Below are 20,705 nucleotides of genomic sequence, written 5' to 3' on the forward strand. Positions count from 1 at the left end.
ATTAATGATGCATTTGCACTTAACTTATACATAGTCTAGGTATATCAGGCTTAATATCCAAGTTTGCAGATGATAGAAAGGTTGGCAGGGTTGTTAATGATAGTAAAGACAGTATGCTACTGCAACAGGATCTAGAAAAGTTAGGCAGATGGGCTGAGAAGTGGCAACTGAAGTTTAACATTGACAAATGTAAATTACTGCATATGGGTAGCAGTAACCCAAGAGAAACATACCAACTGTGTGGTACTACACTCAGGGAGGTGGAGAATGAAAAAGACGTGGGGGTGATTGTGCATTCGGATATGAATTTCTCTGAGTAGTGCAGATGGGCTGCCAGAGCAGGTCATGGAGTTTTGTCAATGATATACAGGAATTTTGCTAGCTGAAGCAAAATTCCTCTATATTATATATAATCAAGGAGGTGATTATACTTTTGTTTAAAGCCAATAGTCAGGGCACACCTTGAATACTAAGTACAGGTCTGAATGCATCATTTTAGGAAGGATGTAGAGTTGTTAGAATGAGTACAGTGAAGGGCAACAAGATTGGTGAGAGGAACAAAGGGGTGCTCTTACAGAGAGAGGCTTAAATTTTGCAAGTTGTAGCATCTAGGCACCTGTGAGGTGTACAAGGCCTTGAATAGTTGCAGCATGTTCATTACTGATGGGATACTTCTGCTTGCTCAGCTTAAGGACCTTGAGGAAAGACAATTGTAGAATAGATGTGCAGATGTTTGCCTTTAGTCAGCGGGTAGTTGATTGCTGGAACAGACTTAGGTCTGTTGTTGTGGAAGTTAATAGCTTAAATAAATTTAAGGCTAAACTAAACAAACATTTGGAGTGATTCGATAGGTGAAATGGGAACGGTTTTTTTTTTTTTTTTTTTTTTTTTTTGGCCGGTGCTCTATAAGCTTGCTTTCTTGCATCACATGCCCCAACTAATGCTAATGTACATCTTCCAGCACTCCTTATGGAAATGTAGCTATTGTAATCAATTCTTAGATAGCTATTGTAATCAATTCTTAGATAGCTATTGTAATCAATTCTAAGCGCATTCCATTGGAAACATCATTAGAAGCAGTTGTAGTCAGTACCTTTGAATTGCATAGGAACCCATAACCGGAAATGTCACGGGAAAGTAGTAGCAGAGGCACAAGAAGCAAAAATGACACGCAAGACAGTAATTAGTGGCAAACATTAATTTGACATAATATTAACAATGGAGTACGAGAAGGATGCATTTCATGATGTTACAATAGATTCTCGAAGGTTCCAGCATGAGACGGGATGCATGCGTACGTGACACCGACCCAGCATGGATTGGTGGACATGGTCGAACACACCTGGAGTTTCTTTGACAGTAGGAGCAGCAGCGCAGATGAGTCTCGCCACGAGATCCATTTCCGTCCCCACAGGCGATTCATACATGATAGATTTGAGGCCGCCCCCCCATAGAAAAAAATCAAGGGTTGATAATTCAGGTGAGCTTGGAGGCCAGGCAACGGGTCCACCACGGCCAATCCATCAACGCCCAAAACACCTGTTCAAATGGTCACAAACACACTTTTCATAATGGGCAGGCACCTGGTCATGTTGAAACCAAATGTTGCATCTCACATTTGCTGGAACATCGTCAAGTAACCCTGGTAGAACTTGTTTAAGAAAGATCCGATATTTAGTGGAGTTCATGCGGGATGGTAACAGGTATGGGCCAACTAAGCAGTCACCGACCATACCTGCCCACACATTTATTGTGAAGCGATGTTGTGCCGCATGGGGGCCCATACCATGTGGGTTGTCGTGAGCCCACACATGAGCATTGTGCTGATTGAATAAGCCTTCCCAAGTGAAATAAGCCTCATCTGTGACCAAAACATAGGCTGGAAAATTCAATCTTGAACACTTTCTTGGAGAAACCACTGTGCAGGATGATTTTGTGGGAGCAGTAACTGAACCCTTTGGATATGAAAGGGGGTGTAAGGAATTGTCATGCCAGACATGCTGTACACTGCAACGAGAAACTCCTAAGGCAGAGACAACGGCACGTGTGCTGGTAGTAGAATTAATCTGGATGGCATTCAACACACTTTCTTCCATAGGGGGAATTCGTGTCGAACGTGGTCTGCCCGCACTACTCCTGTTACCTCTAAGTAACCAATAATCGCACAAATTTTGACGCACACGCGCAAACAAACAGTGGTCCGGTACATGTTTGTCTGGGAAGCGTTCTCCATAAATTCGTTGAGCAGCTCGTCCATTGCCCTTAGCTAATCCATACACTAGGTGCATGCTCTTCGTGTAGCGACTACTGCTTGAATGAGTAAACCAGAAATTTTCCCTCTCTCGAACTGATGAACAGTGACGTTTCCGGTTATGGGTTCCTATGCAATTCACATTCCTTTAGATGTTACCTATCTCCCCTAAACATTTGTACAATATTTTTGAGACACCCTGTATACACAAATATACACAAAAACAAATCTCAGCTGTTGACCTATCAATGTGGTCCCCAAGCTTTTATGCATTAAGTGTAGAATCTATGATGATCCATTAATCAGTGACCACTACCCAGTAATTTGCAAAATTTCAATGAGTACTCTACATTGTGCAGACAAAGTAGTTAAGTGGAAATTTGATTTTTTTTTTTTTAAGTAAACCCCAAACACGAGAGGTATTAGAACCTATAGTACTTAGTACTATGCTTGGGTTGCAGGTTGAGAAGACGTAAGAAGATATTTGTTGACATTGGACTTGAACTTCTGTAGACAGTAATTTTCAGGAAATACGTATGAAGGAAGGTTGTTCCAGAAAATGGCAGTTGAATGAATAAACGAGGAAGATGAAAAGTTAGTTCTGTGAGTTTGAAGTTGGACAGTAAATGGATGTTGGCTGGTGGCAGCACATGCTGGAACTGTTTTGAAAGAGAGAGAGGGAATTATAGAAGCCAATTCAGAAGAACAGTGCCCATGGAAGTATCTGTAGAAGAGGCATGCAGCAGAAACAGTATGTCTATGAGAAAGCGAGTGGAGAGACTCTGTTAGAGATGAATCATTAATTAACCTAACTGCCCTCTTCTAAACGGAATCAAGAAGCTTGAGAGAGGTTTTGGGGGCACCACCCCAGATGTGGGAATAATATTCCATGGTAGGGCGGATTTGCGATTTGTACAGAGTGAACAGCTGTTTGGAAGAAAAGTAACTAACACTGAGATTGAAAGAGAAAACCAAGTTTTTTAGATGCAGAGGAAGCAATATTTGTAATGTGCTTGTGCCAAGAGAGATTAGAAGTAAGGGTAATCCCCTAAAGGGATATATCATTTTGCCTAGAAATCGGAGTGTCACCAAAGGTAAGCACGGGAGGAGAAGAACCCTTTTTGTGAGATATAATACAAGACTCACTTTTAGAAGGATTGAAATCAAGTAAGTTGTCTTTGTCCAACCAGAGAATTACCTGGAGAACGGCATTTAAGGAATTGGTAGCAGATTTTCGAGAAGTTGAAGCCCATTGAGCAGGGCAACGTTTTCCAAAATGGAAAGTGGAAAGCAATGTGCTATCATCAGCAAAACTATGGATAGGATTTCCAATCAATGGAAGAAGGTCATTAATATAAGAGGAAAAGAGTGGGAAAAGAACTGAACCTTTGGGGACACACTGGCATTAGTGAAAAAGTTGGAAGAGACAGTACCATCACCTTCAGTGAGCGATCGGAGAGAAAACTGGATAAACAATTACAAAAAACAGTTGGCAAACCATAAGACAAGCTTGTTTAGAAGACCATTATGCCAATCACGATCGAAAGCCTTTGAGATGTCAAGAGCAACTGCTTGTGTTTCAACGAACTTTTCCATTGAATTTGTCCATAAATGGGTAACATAAGCCAGAATATCACCAGTGGATCGACACTGACGGAATCCATACTGGCGATCATTGATCAGACTGAAGGTTTCTAGGTAGTTTAAGAGTTGGTGGTTAATTGATTTTTCCATTACTTTAGAAAGAGTAGAAGTAATTGCAATGGGACAATAATTAGATGGGAGGGATTTGTTGCCCTTTTTAGGAACTGGCTGGATATGAGCAAATTTCCAAACAGAAGGAAAAACATCTTGGGAAAGCACAGGAGCACAGGTTTTGAGAACAAGTGGAGAAATACCATCGGGACCTGGAGTTTTCTTAGCATCAAGGTTTGTCGAAATCCTTCTGACATCCATTTGACAGAAGACCACAGGAGCCATTGAATGGAGCGTGTTGGGAATGGTGGGAGGTATTTTCCAAAGATCATTAATACACAAGTTGGAAGAAAAATGGGATGCTAGGTCAGCTTTATCCTTGGCTGAAGTGACAACAGAACCATCTCATTTGGACAGAGGTGGGAGCAGATAGGGGGAAAAGTTGCGGCCAATAGCTTTGGTAAGAGACCAGAATGCTCAGCTACCATTAGGGCAAGAAGCAAGTTTTCTACTCTTAGCCTGTTCAGACTCTGGTTTGGACTGATTAATAACTGCTTTACAATTGTTGCAAGCTTTGGTGGAGGCAGAAAATGAAACCAAAGAATTAGAAACAAGCCAATTACGATATGCAATGTTCTTCTCTTGAACAGCCTTAGCACATTTATTGGAAAACCAAGGTTTAGATAAAATGACGAGATTTTAAAGTGGAGTGTGCGATAAAGGGTTCCATTCCTGCAAGAATAATTTCACTGACACGATCTGAGCAAACATTGACATCAGAAGTTTTGAAACAGTAATCTGACCAAGGAAAAGAAATCTCGCAAGTCATCCCATTTTGCATTCTTGTAATGCCAAACAATATGAGGTTGGAAATAGCCATGAGATAAAGGTTCAATTGGAGAAGAGACAATCACCAAGTTGTGATCTGAAGTGCTTAAAGGACCTCTCACTTTGACTGTGTACTTAGAAGGGTTGTTTGTGAGAAAAAGATATAGAGTGTATTGGCTGTATGATTAGGATTGTCCGGTATTCTTGTAGGTAAATGAACAATCTGTGCAAGATCTTTAGATCTTCCATTTTCTAGGTGTGACTAGAAAATGGAAGCCAGCTGGAGTTGTGAACATTAAAATAACCAAGGAAAATTATCTCACTGTTAGGAAAGTTGGACTGAGGAAAGTCAAGTTGCAAAGAGAGGAAGTCAAAGAGCTTCAAGTGATTAGTGGAGTTGGGAGAACGGTAGAGACAACAGATGAATTTGACACGAGGTAGAGAGATTTTAAGCCAGAGAAGATCGAAAAGAGGATATTCCAAATTACCAAGTCTCTGACAGGGAATATCGGAACGGACATATGCACAAGTACCACCTTTGTTAGAATTGAGACCATGCATATTTATGAAATGAATTAGGAAGTGTTTGGAAGGTTTAAATCTTTTTGCAGATAAGCTTACTCTATTAGTTTGACAATTCATGGTGTATTCAATAGTAAGAAAAATTTGGGTGGGACATGCTGTATGAAGTAATGAAATTTTTGGATATGGCATACACATGATAAGAATATACCCAGATCCTTGACAATGCCCCCCCCCCCACCAATACACACTACTTGAACTCCTCCAGTCACTATCTGGCAGAATAGAAGTAGCAAGATTATAACTAGCTGATCCGGAAGCCTCCTAGAGAGTTACCAATAGGTTCAGTCTGGTGTACTAACTAGTAGCCGGCCTGCGAACGCAGTTTTATAGCTGTACCCTCGAAATATAAGGAAGATTGAATCTCGCCATAACCTCAAAAGTCATCAATCATACTGCATGATGGAAGAGTTGACTGGAACTTAGCTCCGGAGACACCACTTCAAGTCTCCAATAAGCAAAGTGGTGGTATTGCACTGGTTCATCTACCACCTAGTACCTGGTAACACAAAGGGGTGGCATTCCTCAATGTGGTGTGGGCGCCACACCTTGACCACTGCTTACGTTGATTCACACCTGGGTGGTCACCCACTGTGTGCTTGTGCATGGAGGGTATACCCAGGATTACTAGCAGTCCCACCATCGTGAAGGTGCAAGCAGAGGTTTTGGCTGTCACAGACTGTCCGTACTTCACCGAAATTGGGTCCACTTGACTTGAGTGCCACCCGAATGTCAGTTCCATCAGCGTTTTAGACTCCCAGGTAGCAAGTACAGCTTGTCTGGCATATCTGAGAGAATGTCTGTGACAACCTCAAGGACCAATGGCCCAATGAATTTGGCCAAATGCAGATAATTTGGAAGTCTAGAACAGAGAATAGGTACTTGCCATCCCAACAAACTCCATAGCAAGTCACATCAGAAACCCAATGTTAATAAAATACCATTGAAATCCATTGTTCTGAATCCATCGCACAGATTTCACTTTCAACAAAAATCCTGGTAGAATACAGCTGTAACAAGAAGAAAGCCTGGAACCTATTTTGTAAATTTCTCAACAGTGAACCTAATTCAGTACAAAAAACCTTATGCTAGATGCATAAGAAGGGAGGATAAAAAATCATGCAAAGATTTACCTCCATGATCAATAAAACTACTAATACTGGAGTGATATTTATGGCAAATTTCTCCTTCATACTAATCTGATATCGAACTGGAATGTACAATATATTGTAAATCCCAACATCTTCATACATTAGCATTTCAGTGATTAAAAGCACAAACAGAAAGATATATTCTAACTTTTAAACACTACCTGCCATGCAGCATATAATCAAATTTCATGACAAATGAAATGTGGCACACTTTAGCTAAAACACAGGTAATGCTACAGGTCTTGCATGATTCATTATGTACCGATTAGATAACTTGATAAGAACTAACTCAATACTCCTATTATCTTTATCCTATCTGCCTGCTATCATAAGCTCTAGTGGATGGATTTTCATAAAATTTTATATTTGAGCCTTAACCAATTTCATTAGAACTGGATCAACAGAATTCCAGCAATTCTTTATAACAGAAATACATTATTGCCCTATTTCTCTTACAAGTTGCGAAACAAAAATACTAAAAGGAAAAAAAAAAAAAAAAAGAAGTTAAATACCAGATTAGTGTGGCTTCTTTACATTCAAGATTTAGCTCAAACAATTATGGGTTTCAGAAAAGACAGATCGGCATTAAATCTGATTGTCAAAGCAGAAGCAAATATCAAATACCTGAGAAATTTGCACTCGATTGTGGTCTGCTTTGATATAGAAAACACCCTCAATTTAATCTGGTGCCATGGCATACTCCACATGGCATACTCCACATGGCATGTGATCTTGGAATAAGAGGATATCTCCCGAAATTCATATGAAACTTCTTGAATTGAACCTTTAAAGTTAGAGTATGTAATACCCTTTCCAGAATATGTATTCAAAAAGGAATCTCTTATGATTCAGTTCTGAGTGTAATCCTATTTGCTGATGATCTTAGTCGCTCATGCCATTCACAGAATATTTCCCTGATTGAACGACAACTACAATGTGGTAGACGTCATTAAATCATTAGCATTAGCATTAGTAGAGGCATTTGATGCAAGAAAGCAAGCTTATGCAGCATCAGCCAAAAAAAAAAAAAAAAACAAAACCAACTTCCACTTCACCCCTCTGTTCGTTCAAAATACCTGTCCAGCTGAGCCTTAAACTTATTTAGGCTATCAACCTCCACCACAAGGGATGGAAGTCTGTTCCACCAACCAACCACCCGCTGGCTAAAGGCAAATTTCCGCATGTCTATCCTACATCTGTCTTTCCTCAATTTGAATTTATGCCCTCTCAGGTGATTTTTCTGAGCTAGAGGAAGAATCCCATCAGCATTGAGCATGCTTAAACCATTCAAAGCTTTATACATTTCTATCAGATCACCTCGCTGGTGCCTAGTCTCCAGACACTGTAATTTGCAAAACTTAAGCCTTTCTTCGTAAGACCACCCCTTTGTTCCATTCACTAATCTTGTTGCCCTTCTCTGTACTCGTTCCAGCAGCTCTACATCCTTCTTGAAATGAGGCCTCCAGACCTGTATACAGTACTCTAGGTGTGGCCTGACCATCGCCTTATACAATGGGATAATCACCTCCTTATCCCTGCTGGAAAAATTCCTGTATATCATTGACAATACTCCATGAGCTACTCTTGCAGCCCGTCTGCACTGCTCAGAGAACTTCATATCTGCCTGCACAACCACCCCCAAGTCCCTTTCATTCTCTACCACTGTCAGTGTAGTACCACAGAGTTGATACGTTGCTCTGGGGTTGCTGTTTCCCATGTGTAGTACTTTACATTTGTCAATGTTAAACTTCATTTGCCACCTCTCAGCCCATCTGCTCAACCTTTCCAGATCCTGTTGCAGCAGCATAGTGTCAGTAGCGTCATTGACAACCCTGCCAACCTTTGTATTGTCTGCAAACTTGGACATTAAGCCCGATATACCATCATCAATATCATTTATAAATACAGAAAACAATAATGGACCCAACACTGAGCCCTGAGGGACTCCACTAATAACATCAGTCCACGATGAGCAGTGTCCATTGATTACCACTCTCTGTCTTCTCCCCCTCAACCACCCCTTTATCCATAGCAGCAATTTGCCTCCAATGTCACACTGCTCCAATTTGTGTAGCAGTCTTCCATGTACAACAGTATCAAAAGCCTTTCTAAGATCCAAGTATATAATATCAAAGTTATTCCCTGCATCCAGTTCTTTTGTGACTGCATCATAGTATCCAATCAAGTTGGTCAGGCAAGACCTCCCCTTAACAAAACCATGCTGTGTCTGAGCTATAACTGAAGTCTTGTCTAAATGATCCTGCAGTGCTTCTTTAACCAGTGCCTCCATTAATTTTCCTGGAACAGAAGTTAAGCTCACAGGTCTATAATTACTTGTGTCAGCCTTTGATCCTCCTTTGTGAATTGGGGTCACATTTGCACATTTCCAGTCTATGGGTACATCCCCTGAGTCCAAGGAAGCTCTCATAATTATGGCTAAGGGTTTGCTTACTTCCTTTGCTGCCTCCTTTAATATAACTGGATAGATCCCATCCACCCCGGGTGCCTTTCTTGTGTTTATCTTCAACAGTTTCTCCTCCACTTTACTCCCAGTTATTTCAAGATTCTTTAGCTTACTGCTAGAGTTGAATACACCTCTGGCATTCCCCTCGCTGAATAACTCCTCATGTGTGAATGTCGATGCAAAATATTCATTTAGTTTGTTAGCTACCTGAGCAGGATCATCAACACTTGACCCATCAATATCAAGTGGACCAATCTGATTCATCCCCTTCCTTCTAGAGTTTACATAAGTAAAGAACTCTTTGCTGTTTTTCTTTGCATCCCTTGCCAAGGATTTCTCGTAATCTGCCTTCGCCTGCCTAACCTCCTTTGTAACTTGGTTGCATATCAACTTGTATCTATCATATGCTTCTGTGTCATGTGTTAATTTGTATGTATCCCATGCATTTTTCTTCTCTGCCATATGCCTCATTAGTTCATCTGACATCCATTTTGGCCTAAACCTTGAACAATATTTCTTAGTTGGTATGTAAAGCCTAGTAGCTTCCAAGATAAGTTCTTTGAATGCTTCCCATTTTGAATTTGCTGTTGGTAACATCATCAGTTGGTCCCACTGTATAGAATTTAAATACTGTCTCAGTCCATCGTAGTCGCCTTTACGGAAGCAATAACCCTTCCCTTTACCCCTAATGGTAGTTACCTCTTTGAGTAAATCCCACTTCAGCACACTGTGATCACTGCCACCTAGTGGTTCGTTTATCTGCAGATTCTTAATGCATGAAGAATCACTGCTGATAATCAAATCAAGAGTATTACTCCCTCTAGTTGCCTCCCGAACATGCTGATGTAGAAAATAATCATCCAATAAATCCACAAAAGCCCTGCTAGTGTGTGAGTAACCAGCCCCCAAATTCCAGTCAATATCTGGGAAATTAAAATCTCCCATTATAAGACTCTTTGATTTACTGGCCCACTCTATTTCCCTGTACAGTTCCTTATTATACTCATCAGAGTCATTAGGCCTATAGCACACTCCTACTCTCAATTTTGATCTCCCAATGTTTATGTCACACCAAACTGACTTCACACTGCACTGTCCAGCGATGTCGACTGGCTTCACTTCCTTGGTTTTTATGTGTTTTCTTAACTAATAGCATAACCCCTCCTCCCTTCCTATCCTGTCTATCCTTTCTGTAGACGTTGTACTCCCCAAATTGCAGTTCTGCATCCCTTATATCTGTGTGACACCAAGTCTCTGATATCCCAATAATATCTGCCTTCGATGTTTTGAGCAATACCTCAAATTCATCAAATTTATTTACTAAATCATGATGCAACCAGTAAAATATAAACAATACAGAACTGAGACTAGGGAGTAATGTCATCCCCCACATATCCAGTATCTGATTTCTTGGCATTTATGCTGGATAAGCTGAACTTGTTAGACCACATTAAAAATCTCTGTTACCTGCCTGAAGAAACAAAGTCATATCAGCTAAAACTTGGCGCTGACTTTTGCACCTGTATAGAGCCCCAATAAGACCACAATTAGACTATTGTACTCCTGCATATTATTTGGCTTGGCCAAGTGCATTAAGGTGGCCAAGCTCACCATAGTATGATAAAGATTATATCCACAAAATACAATTTAAAAATACTTATCAGAATTGACCTGTAGTCAAGTTATAAATTTTTTTGTAATTTTTACTAAATAATAAGCAATTACAGTTGAAGCTCTTTATAGTGACCCTCCTTTTAATAACCCATACATTATAACGTCCTATGTGGTTGGTCCCAGCTGGATCCTTATTAACCTAATTCTATTTTATGAACAATCGATATAATACCATTCCTATATAACAACGTTTTTTCATTCCCCTGGGGGGGTCATTATATAGCTATTACATACAGGGTGGCTCAAAAATATTGGTACAAACATTTAGGGGAGTTAGGTAACATCTAAAGGAATGTGAATCGCATAGGAACCCACAACCGGAAACGTCACAGGAAAGTAGTAGCAGAGGCACAAGAAGCAGAACTGACACAAGACAGTAATTAGTGGCAAACATTTATTTGACATAATATTAACAATGGAGTACGAGATGGACGCATTTCATGATGTTACAACAGATTCTTGAAGGTTCCACCATGAGACGCGATGCATGCGTGCGTGACACCGACGCAGCATGGATTGGCGGACATGGTCGAACACACCTGGAGTTTCTTTGACAGTAGCAGCAGCAGCGCAGATGAGTCTCGCCACGAGATCCATTTCCGTCCCCACAGGCGATTCATACATGATAGATTTGAGGGCCCCCCACAGAAAGAAATCAAGACTAGATAAATCAGGCGAGGGTGGGGGCCAGGCAACAGGTCCACCACGGTCAATCCATCGACACCCAAAACGCCTGTTCAAATGGTCATAAACACACCTTCCATAATGGGCAGGTTCCCCGTCATGTTGAAACCAAATGTTGCGTCTCACATTTGCTGGAACATCGTCAAGTAACCCTGGTAGAACTTGTTCAAGAAAGATCCGATATTTAGATGGTAACAGATATGGGCCGACTAAGCAGTCACCGACCATACCTGCCCAACACATTTATTGCGACTTGATGTTGTGCCGCATGGGGGCACACACCGTGTGGGTTGTCGTGAGCCCACACATGAGCATTGTGCTGATTGAATAAGCCTCATCCGTGAACAAAACATAGGCTGGAAAATTCAAGTCTTGACCACTTTCTTGGAGAAACCACTGCGCAAAAGCCACACGTGCAGGATGATCTTGGGGGAGCAGTAACTGAACCCTTTGGAGATGAAAGGGGTGTAAGGAATCATCGTGGAAGACACTGTAACAAGACACTCCTAAGGTAGAGGCAACGGCACGTCTGCTGGTAGGAGGATTATTCTGGACAGCATTCAACACACTTTCTTCCATGGCAGGAGTTCGCGTTGAACGTGGTCTGCCTGCACTACTCCTGTTACCCATAATTGCACAAATTTTGATGCACACGCGCAAACAAACGGTGGTCCAGTACATGTCTGTCTGGGAAGCGTTCTCCATAAATTCGTTGAGTGGCTCGTCAATTGCCTTCTGCTAATCCATACACTAGGTGCATGTCTGCCAGCTCACCGTTCGTATATCGATGCATGCTCTTCATGCGGCGACTACTGCTTGAATGAGTAAACCAGAAAATTTCCCTCTCGCGAACTGATGAACAGCACCATGTACCAACTTACGGTGATGTTTCCAGTTATGGGTTCCTATGCGATTCACATTCCTTTAGATGTTACCTACCTCCCCTAAATGTTTGTACCAATATTTTTGAGACACCCTGTATATAAAACCTGGGATAAGTGTATAATGGATTCAAAACATCAATAATGAAGTAAAAGAAAAATGGAATATCACAGCAAACTTTGTCAGGAGACTATAACTGTGATAATCCATTAGGGCCATGTTTCGTAAATCTCTGTCAATGCAAGCAAATATACACATGCGTGTGCGTGCACGCATGTCATGTTTTTCTTGATTATTTAGTACACATACAAACATAGTATATGTCTTTTTGTGAGTGTTTAACAAAGCATTTTATTGTCTTTCACCCATTAAATTTTTTTTCATTAGTGTTTTCTGTTTTTCTAAGTTTGCAAGGTAGTGTACATTACTTTGATTAATTGTCGAGAAATCTCAATTTTCAATTATTTAAATTTAAAAAAGTTTATTTTTATGTTTTTAGCCGATTCTGATGAAATTTCATTTGATCCAGATGATATTATTATCAACATAGAAATGGTAAGTATTAAACAGAACTAATATTGTAGAAATCATGTTTAGTTTTATTGAATTTTTATGAACAGTTTTATTACCTTTCAGTAAGTATTTATGATGTACCATTACAAAATACATTTGTAGATTTCTTTTAAATTATAGAAAAAATACAACAATGTGAACGTTATGCACTTAAGGGGTGAGCTTTAGGCCTTAGAATTATGGCTGGTGCAACCAAAAATATAAAATTATATACTATACGCTACACTTTCACATAGTGCATAAATTCAGATCTAAAACATTTAAGAAAAGGAAAAAGAAAAGGAAATTTAACTTAAGTTAAATTTAAGGGTTAAGATAGTGTTGCTAGGTGGCATTGCAGAACAAGTGGTATCAGAGACTTTTTTTTATTTGCAAATTAAGGTTGTTATTTCTAAATAGTAATAATGATTTTATGTATTTAGTAAACTAATAACAAAATGAGTTTCTGAAACAGCAATGGCTTTTATGTGCAAACCAAGAATATTTTGCTTCTTTGGATCTGCCATATTGCCCATTCATTCCTCCTATTAGTGCATGGCATCAAACATAATAACCAGTGCTTCAGCTATAATATATGGTAGCGTATGCGATGTAAATGGGAGTGAAAGAGCTCTGGCTTTCTCTTTATCTGATTTTGATGAAATTCACAATGGCTCTACAAACCTTTCTAAGAGACCCAAATATGAACATGAAAATCAGTCTACTGGAAGTTATGTTACAAGGTGAAATAGTAATAGTAATGGAGGCATGTGATGCAAGAATATGAGCTTATGTAGCACCAGCCAAAAAAAAAAAAAAAAAAAAAAACTCACACATCCATTCCCTCTAAAAGTTTGTCCAGTTCCTCCTTGAAAGCTATCAACTTCCACTACAAATGGAAGTTTGTTCCAGCAATTAACCACCTGCTGGCTAAAGGCAAATTTCCACACAATCTATTCTACAACTGTCTTTCCCCTCAGGTTCGTAATCTGAGTAAGCAGAAGAATCCCATCAGAATTCAGCATGCTCAACACATTCAAGTGTTTTACACCTAAATCAGATCACCTTGCAGGTGCCTAGTCTCCAGCTACTGCAATTTGCAGAACTTAAGCCTTTCTTGGTAAGAGGACCCCTCACCAATTTTGTTGCCCTTCTCTATACATGCTCAAGCAACTCTACATCCTTCCTAAAATGAGGCCCCCAGACCTGTATGCAGTACTCAAGGCGTGGCCTGACCCTTATACAAAGAGATAATCACTGACTGCACAATTACTCCCAGGTCTTTTTCATTTTATACCATCCTAAGTGCAGTACCACACAATTGGTTCATTTCTCTGTGGTTACTTCTACCCATATGCAGTACTTTGCATTTGTCAATGTTAAACTTCAATTGCCACTTCTCAGCCCATCTGCCTAAATTTTCTAGATCCTGTTGCAGTGACACAATGCCATTACTGTCATTAAACAACCCTGCCAATCTTTGTATCATCTGCAAACTTCAACATTAAACCTGATATACCTTCATCAATATCATTGATAAAAATACTAAACAATAGTGGGCTTAACACCAAACACTGGCTTGACTCCACTAATAACATTAGTCCAAGAAGAGCAGCATCCATTGATTATCACTGTGCCTCCAGCCAGGTGGGCAGGAGCAGCAGTGCGTAGCACACAATTCTTGATTAGACCGGGGTTCGAGACCGTGACCACCAAATACAGATGATGCGGACAAGTCAGGGAATGACCACCACAGAGCAATATGGCCTTAGTTGCTAACGCTCCTAAAAAAAATTCAAATAAATAAAAACTAAATTGATTACCACCCTCTGTCTTCTCCCCTTTTATCCATTATAGCAGCTTACCCTTAATACAATACTGCTCCAATTTGTACAGTAGTCTTCCATGTGCAACAATGGCAAAGCTTTCCTGAAATCAAAGTATATGATGTAAAAATTATTTTTTGCATCCAGTTCCTTTGTAACCACATCATAGTATCCAATCAAATTTGTCAGACAAAGACTTTCCCTTAACAAACCCATGCTGTGTCTGGATTATTGCTGCAGTTTTGTGTAGATGATCCTGCAATGCATCTTTAACCAGTGATTCCATTATTTTCTCCAGAACAGAAGTTAAACTAACTGGTCTATAATTACTTGTGTCGCCCTTTGATCCTCCTTTGTGAATTGGGGTCACATTTGCACATCTCCAGTCCATGGGTACCTCCCCTGAGTTCAAAGAAGCTCTCATAATTATAGCTAAGGGCTTGCTTACTTCCTAAGCTGCCTCCTTTAATATAACTGGATAGATCCCATCCATCCCAGGTGCCTTTTTTATGTTTATCTTCAACAATTTCTCCTCCAATTTCCTCTCAGTTATTACAAAATATCTAGCTTACTGCCAGAGTTTAACTCACCCCTGGCATCCCTCTCCCTCATGGTTGAATGTAGATGCAAAATACTCATTTAGTTTGTTAACCGCCTGAGCAGGATCATCAACAGTTGAACCATCAATATCCAGTGGACCAAACTGATTCATCCCTTTCCTTCTAGAGTTTACATAGGAAAATAACTCTTTGTTGTTTTTCTTTGCATCCTTTGCCAAAGATTTCTCATAATCTGCCTAATCTCCTTTGTGACCTGGTTACAGACCAGCTTGTATCTATCCTAGATGTCATTGTTACCCATTAATATATATGTATCCCATGCATTTTTCTTCTCTGCCATATGTCTGATAAGTTTATCTGACATCCATTTAGGCCTAAACCTTGAACAATATTTCTTAGTTGGTATGTAAAGCCTAGTAGCTTCCAAGATAAATTCTTTGAATGCTTCCCATTTTGAATATGCTGTTGGTAACATCATCAGTTGGTCCCACCGTAGTTGCCTTTACAAAAGCAAAAACCCTTCCCTTTACTCCTGATGGTAGTTACCTCTTTGAGTAAATCCCACTTCAACACATTGTGATCACTGCCACCTAGTGGTTCCTTTATCTGCAGATTCTTAATGCATGAAGAATCACTACTGATAATCAGATCAAGATTATTACTCTCTCTAGTTGCCTCCCGAACATGCTGATATAGAAAACAATCATCCAATGAATCCACAAAAGCCTTGCTAGTGTGTGAGTTCTGGGGGAAATTAAAATCACCCATTATAAGACTGATTTACTTACCCACTCTATTTCCCTGTACAGTTTCTTATTATACTCATCAGAGTTATTAGGCCTATAACACACTCCTACTCTCAATTTTGATTTCCCAGTGCTTATTTCACACCAAACTGACTCGACACTGCACTGTCTAGCGAAGTCGACTGGCTTCACTTCCTTGGATTTTGTGTTTCTTAACTAATAGCATAACCCCTCCTCCCTGTACACATTGAACTCCCCAAATTCCAGTTCTGCATTCCTTATATCTGTGTGACACCACATTTCTGATATCCCAACAATATCTGCCTTTGATATTTTGAGCAATACCTCAAATTCATCAAAATTTATTTACCAAACTCCTAGCACTGGTGTACACGCAGGTATACATGCATCTGTTCCTATTCTTAGCTACCCTAACACAACCCATCTGTTTACTTGTACCGCAATGACTCCCAGCGGTCTCTGAAATACCCTGCATCTTGTTTTCCAGGCTGCTGCTTAATCTATTATTCTGTGTATCCCCTCAAGCTAGCAGTTTTCCGACCCACCTAACACTGCCTTGATAGCATCAGCAAATATTCATGCATCCTTTCTATTTAAGTGTATCCCATCCCTGTAGAAGCAGTCTCTCCTGTTAACAAGTACAGACCACGCTGAAAAAAATTCTACCCCCTTGAGTCTTGCACAATCTTTCCAGGGCCGAATTGTTCGACATGGCTCTCATCATATACTCCCTCCTATCGTGTCTGGGCAGAATTGCAGACACTTTCAAATTCAACCCTAATTCACAGTTTTTTTCCAACAGTGATCTGCACTTGTTAAGTAATTCCGCCGGTCTCCTACTCTTAATATCATTAGTGCCAACGTGTACAACAATATCACCCTTTTGTGCCCTTAAAAGATGATATCCGCTCTATAACGTCATCAACTTTTGCCCCCGGCAGACATGCCCTGGTCCTGTTCCATCTATCCTTTTTGCACAATTTGTTCCCCGTTTCCCTGACTCCTGTGGGACCAGCAAATTCTGCCTTGGGGGTTGCTGCTGTGTTGCATGATGATCAAGTGCAAGCTCTGGCATTGATGTGTGCAGCTGAGAGCTTGATGGGCCCCTCAATTTAGATCCTTCGAGGGCATCCACCCTGTCCTTCAAGCTCTCATATAGGCCCATAACAATAACAATGCCTGATTTTTCTCACATCGTGCACACACAAAGACATCCCCCTTGCTGATTGCTCCCCAAACATGAAACAAGTAGTACATTTCAAAAGGCTGCGATTCAGAGGACAACCACACCCCCTAAGTTTTCCCCTGAGCCACATCACTCCCATTAGCCTTTTCTTTGCTGCTCTGGTCTGAGTTATGATTTCGATTCAGTTTCAATAAAATTTCAATTTCAGTACAAAATTATAATCTAGTTATAATTTGTTAAAGAGATTTTTAAAAATTATTCCTATTACCCTTGTTACTATCATGATGTAATGTTATTAAATTAGAAGTGGGTTAGTCAATCTTCCAATAGAGTAGCAATTATGAATGGCTAATTTGGTTCACACACACCTCCTTATTTTGTATTTTCTCATCATGTTTTTAATTTAATTATAGCAGGTATACTTTTTTTGATTACTACTGTGTGACAATTTTTTAAAGGAATCATCTGGACAATTATAATTTGTGGATTGAAATATTATCCAAGCAACATGGAATGGATAAATTAAGACGGTTTCAAAAAATTGACAAAACATTTAGCACTAACATCTGCTTTTCACAATTTAACAGGCACAGATCTGGCTTCAAATTCAAATTCTATTTGAAATTATTCTTATGGTTTTTATTTACCAGAATATTTTTAATATTTCTATACCTTTGTTTGGAATTGAGAATAAAGAGAGAGGGGCTAAGAGGATAGTTAATGAGGAGAGAAGACTGTGGTTGGAAGAACGGAGCAAAACTCTACAACAAGATATCAACGTTAATAAAAAGACACTTAAGGTGAGAAATAGAAGAAGAGATGGTGAACTGAGCAAATACTTGATGGATGAGAACCTAATAACCAAGGATGAAGAGATAAGAGAAACATGGAAGAAGTATTTTGAAAATCTGTTGAACATGCAAAACAGCCAGCAAAAGGGACAAAGGCAGGTTGATTATAGAAGAGGGGGATGGAAGAGAAGATACGGAGAGAAAGCAGACAGACTTGACATGGAATGATGTAGTGCAGGCATGGAAATACGTTCATTTCAAGATTTTGCTTCTATTAGAGACATCCTATACATCTAGATGATTTCAATATAATGTGAGAGTCATAGTTCTACCACAAAACATGACTTCACTCATCCATTCTATGGATCATGGTGTTATTTCAAATTTAAAAGCATACTATTTACACATAACATTTGCTCAGGCATTGTCTGCAGTAGACGATGAGAAAAATTTTATATTAAGAGACTTGGAAATCTTATAATATTTACAACACCATCTTAAAAATTAATAAAAGTTGTTTAAATGGCACATGGAAGAAAATATGCCCATGGCACGTAAAAGGCTTTGAAGGATTTGAAAAAGACAAATCATATGAAGAGATTACAGATAAGATTGTAAAGGTTGCAGAGCTACGTCAATTGGAGCAATATGCCAAAGACGTGGAGGAATTATCTAACGAAGAACTTGATGACTTGCATGCAGCAATAGTGAAAGAAGAAAATGCTGACGAAGCTCAGGATGAAACAAATGAGCCGAAACGCTTTATCACCAGAGAGATGGCAATGGCAAAGTTTGAGAAGATGGATCCTGATAGCAAACAATTCTAAAAAGTTAACAGAGGGGTGAATGATATGGTTGCTTGCTATAAAGAAATCTATGATGAAAAGAAAAAAGCCACTGTCCAGTCATCCATTAATGTTCTTTCGTAAGTAATTGAGTGGTCGACCCCCTTCTAAATCTCCACAGCGGCGCACTTATCAGCTGAAGATGTCGTTTCTGTCAATGATGCTCGAGAGGTTAAACTTACTGACATTATGCCTGTCTCCTTGCTTTTTTTGTAATTTTATAATTTTGAAATTTTTTAAAATTGCACGCTTTTGTAATTTTTCCTATGGGCGAGATAAAAAATGAATAAATATAATAAATAATTCTATTTACATGTTTGTTGAACATTTCTTTTTTGATTCAATCAATTCAGCGAGCACAGTTGCGAATGCTGAACAAGCTTGGGAGAAATTCCGACTTATGTAGCATTCCTCGGAATGCAACCCTTATGTAAGTCGGGGAGTTCCTGTATATAAAAGTTACAACTTAATAAATGTAGTATTCTTAATTAAATTACCCTTCTCCCTCCTTAACTAGCAGTTTCCCTTAACTCTTAATGTATCCTCGGTGATACAGGAAAAAAATCTTTGCACCACCTTTGTTCCAATGAATGCTGTCTCTACAAAATAGATTTTTTCTACCTACAAGTGCAGGCCATGCTGATAAAAATTCCACCCCCCCCCCCCAGATTCTCACAAGGCTTTCAGCCTTGTGAGAATCTGGGGGGGGGGGGTGGAAAATGGAACTGCAGATTCTCACAAGGCTTTCAGCATATAATCCCCATGAAGGTGGGGTAATGTTCATTTACTCTATAGAATATCAGACAGCGTTTACTTGGCGAGGGGAAAGAGGAAAGAAATCCAGTGGAGAAATCTGCCCCATGGCCATTTTCAGGTTATTTAGAATTAGTAATAGCTTGGATCTATGTGATTTATTTTCCTTGGTTGGCTACTGTTTAATATCTATCTTAGATCATTTCTCCAAAATTATTCTTTTAGCATCCTTTTTTCTTCATTTCACTCTAAACCACATTCAAATCATAACTTTTCAAGAAAAAGAATGTTTGTCTATCACAAATGGTTTGTATTCCATCTCCACTCCATTTTCTGTATATTGTTGCAAGCCTTTATTAGTAAATCTTATTTTCCATATTCATCTATGGCTAAATCCAATTTACTAGCATCAGTTTTTTTCCTAACCCTTGTATTAACAATCTTGGTAAATATTTGCTCAACTAATGCTACAATTCTAAGTTGCTGTTCTTTCACTAATCCTTTTCCTCATGTATATTATTGACCTTCTTCCATATTTTGGTGAGGCGCCTCCATAGCCAGGTGGGCAGGAGCAGCAGTGCGTAGCACACGCTTCTTGATTAGACCGGGGTTCGAGCCCGTGACCACTAAATACGGAGGATGCGGAAAGGTCAGGGAATGACCACCGCATATCTACGGAGCAATATGGCCTTAGTTGCTAATGCTCCTAAAAAAAAAACCAAACAAAAAAATAAAAAATCATTTTGGTGATAACACATTGCACCCCCTTTTAGTTTGACATGCCCTGTGCAATGCACAGCTGCCAAATTAAAACTACTACTTAAAACCTAGTGCTGTGTTAATTTTGTTCAAAAATCTCTCTTAAATTTCTAGATTACATCCAAAAATTGAACATTTAATTAATGATCCCTTTTTTTGACAGATTTACTTTATGGCAATAGAAAGTGGATATCTACATATGTTCAATTTTTTTTTCTTGCCTCACTATAGATATTTACACAGAGTGAACAGAAATCATGGGATACCTACCTAGTAACAAGTAGGTATCCTTTTCATCCAGATAAGGGCAGTCACATGGTGAGGCATTGAGTCCACTAGTTCATGAAAGCATTCCACAGGTATTTCCATCCATTCTTGCTGCATCACTGTGCATAATTCTGTCACAATCCTGGGTGGAGGATCCAAAGCTTGAACAGACCTTTCCATAGCATCAC

General features: G+C 39.5%; 1 protein-coding gene across 2 annotated transcripts in view; it reads left to right on the forward strand.

Annotated features, from left to right (window-relative positions):
- Cortactin (cortactin) overlaps nt 1-20,705 on the forward strand; it is a 312,424-nt gene that overhangs the window by 224,376 nt on the left and 67,343 nt on the right. For both annotated transcript variants that reach the window (XR_016547902.1, XM_090388922.1), the window contains exon 14: nt 12,711-12,766. Coding sequence is in view for 1 of the 2 variants with exons in the window: in XM_090388922.1 (XP_090245048.1) it covers nt 12,711-12,766 (56 nt within the window). In the remaining variant the exon portion in view is untranslated. The remainder of the gene's footprint in view (nt 1-12,710; nt 12,767-20,705) is intronic.

Source organism: Mastigoproctus giganteus, chromosome 14 (assembly GCF_048544385.1).
Source record: "Mastigoproctus giganteus isolate SK-2022 chromosome 14, ASM4854438v1, whole genome shotgun sequence".
Taxonomy (NCBI): domain Eukaryota; kingdom Metazoa; phylum Arthropoda; class Arachnida; order Uropygi; family Thelyphonidae; genus Mastigoproctus; species Mastigoproctus giganteus.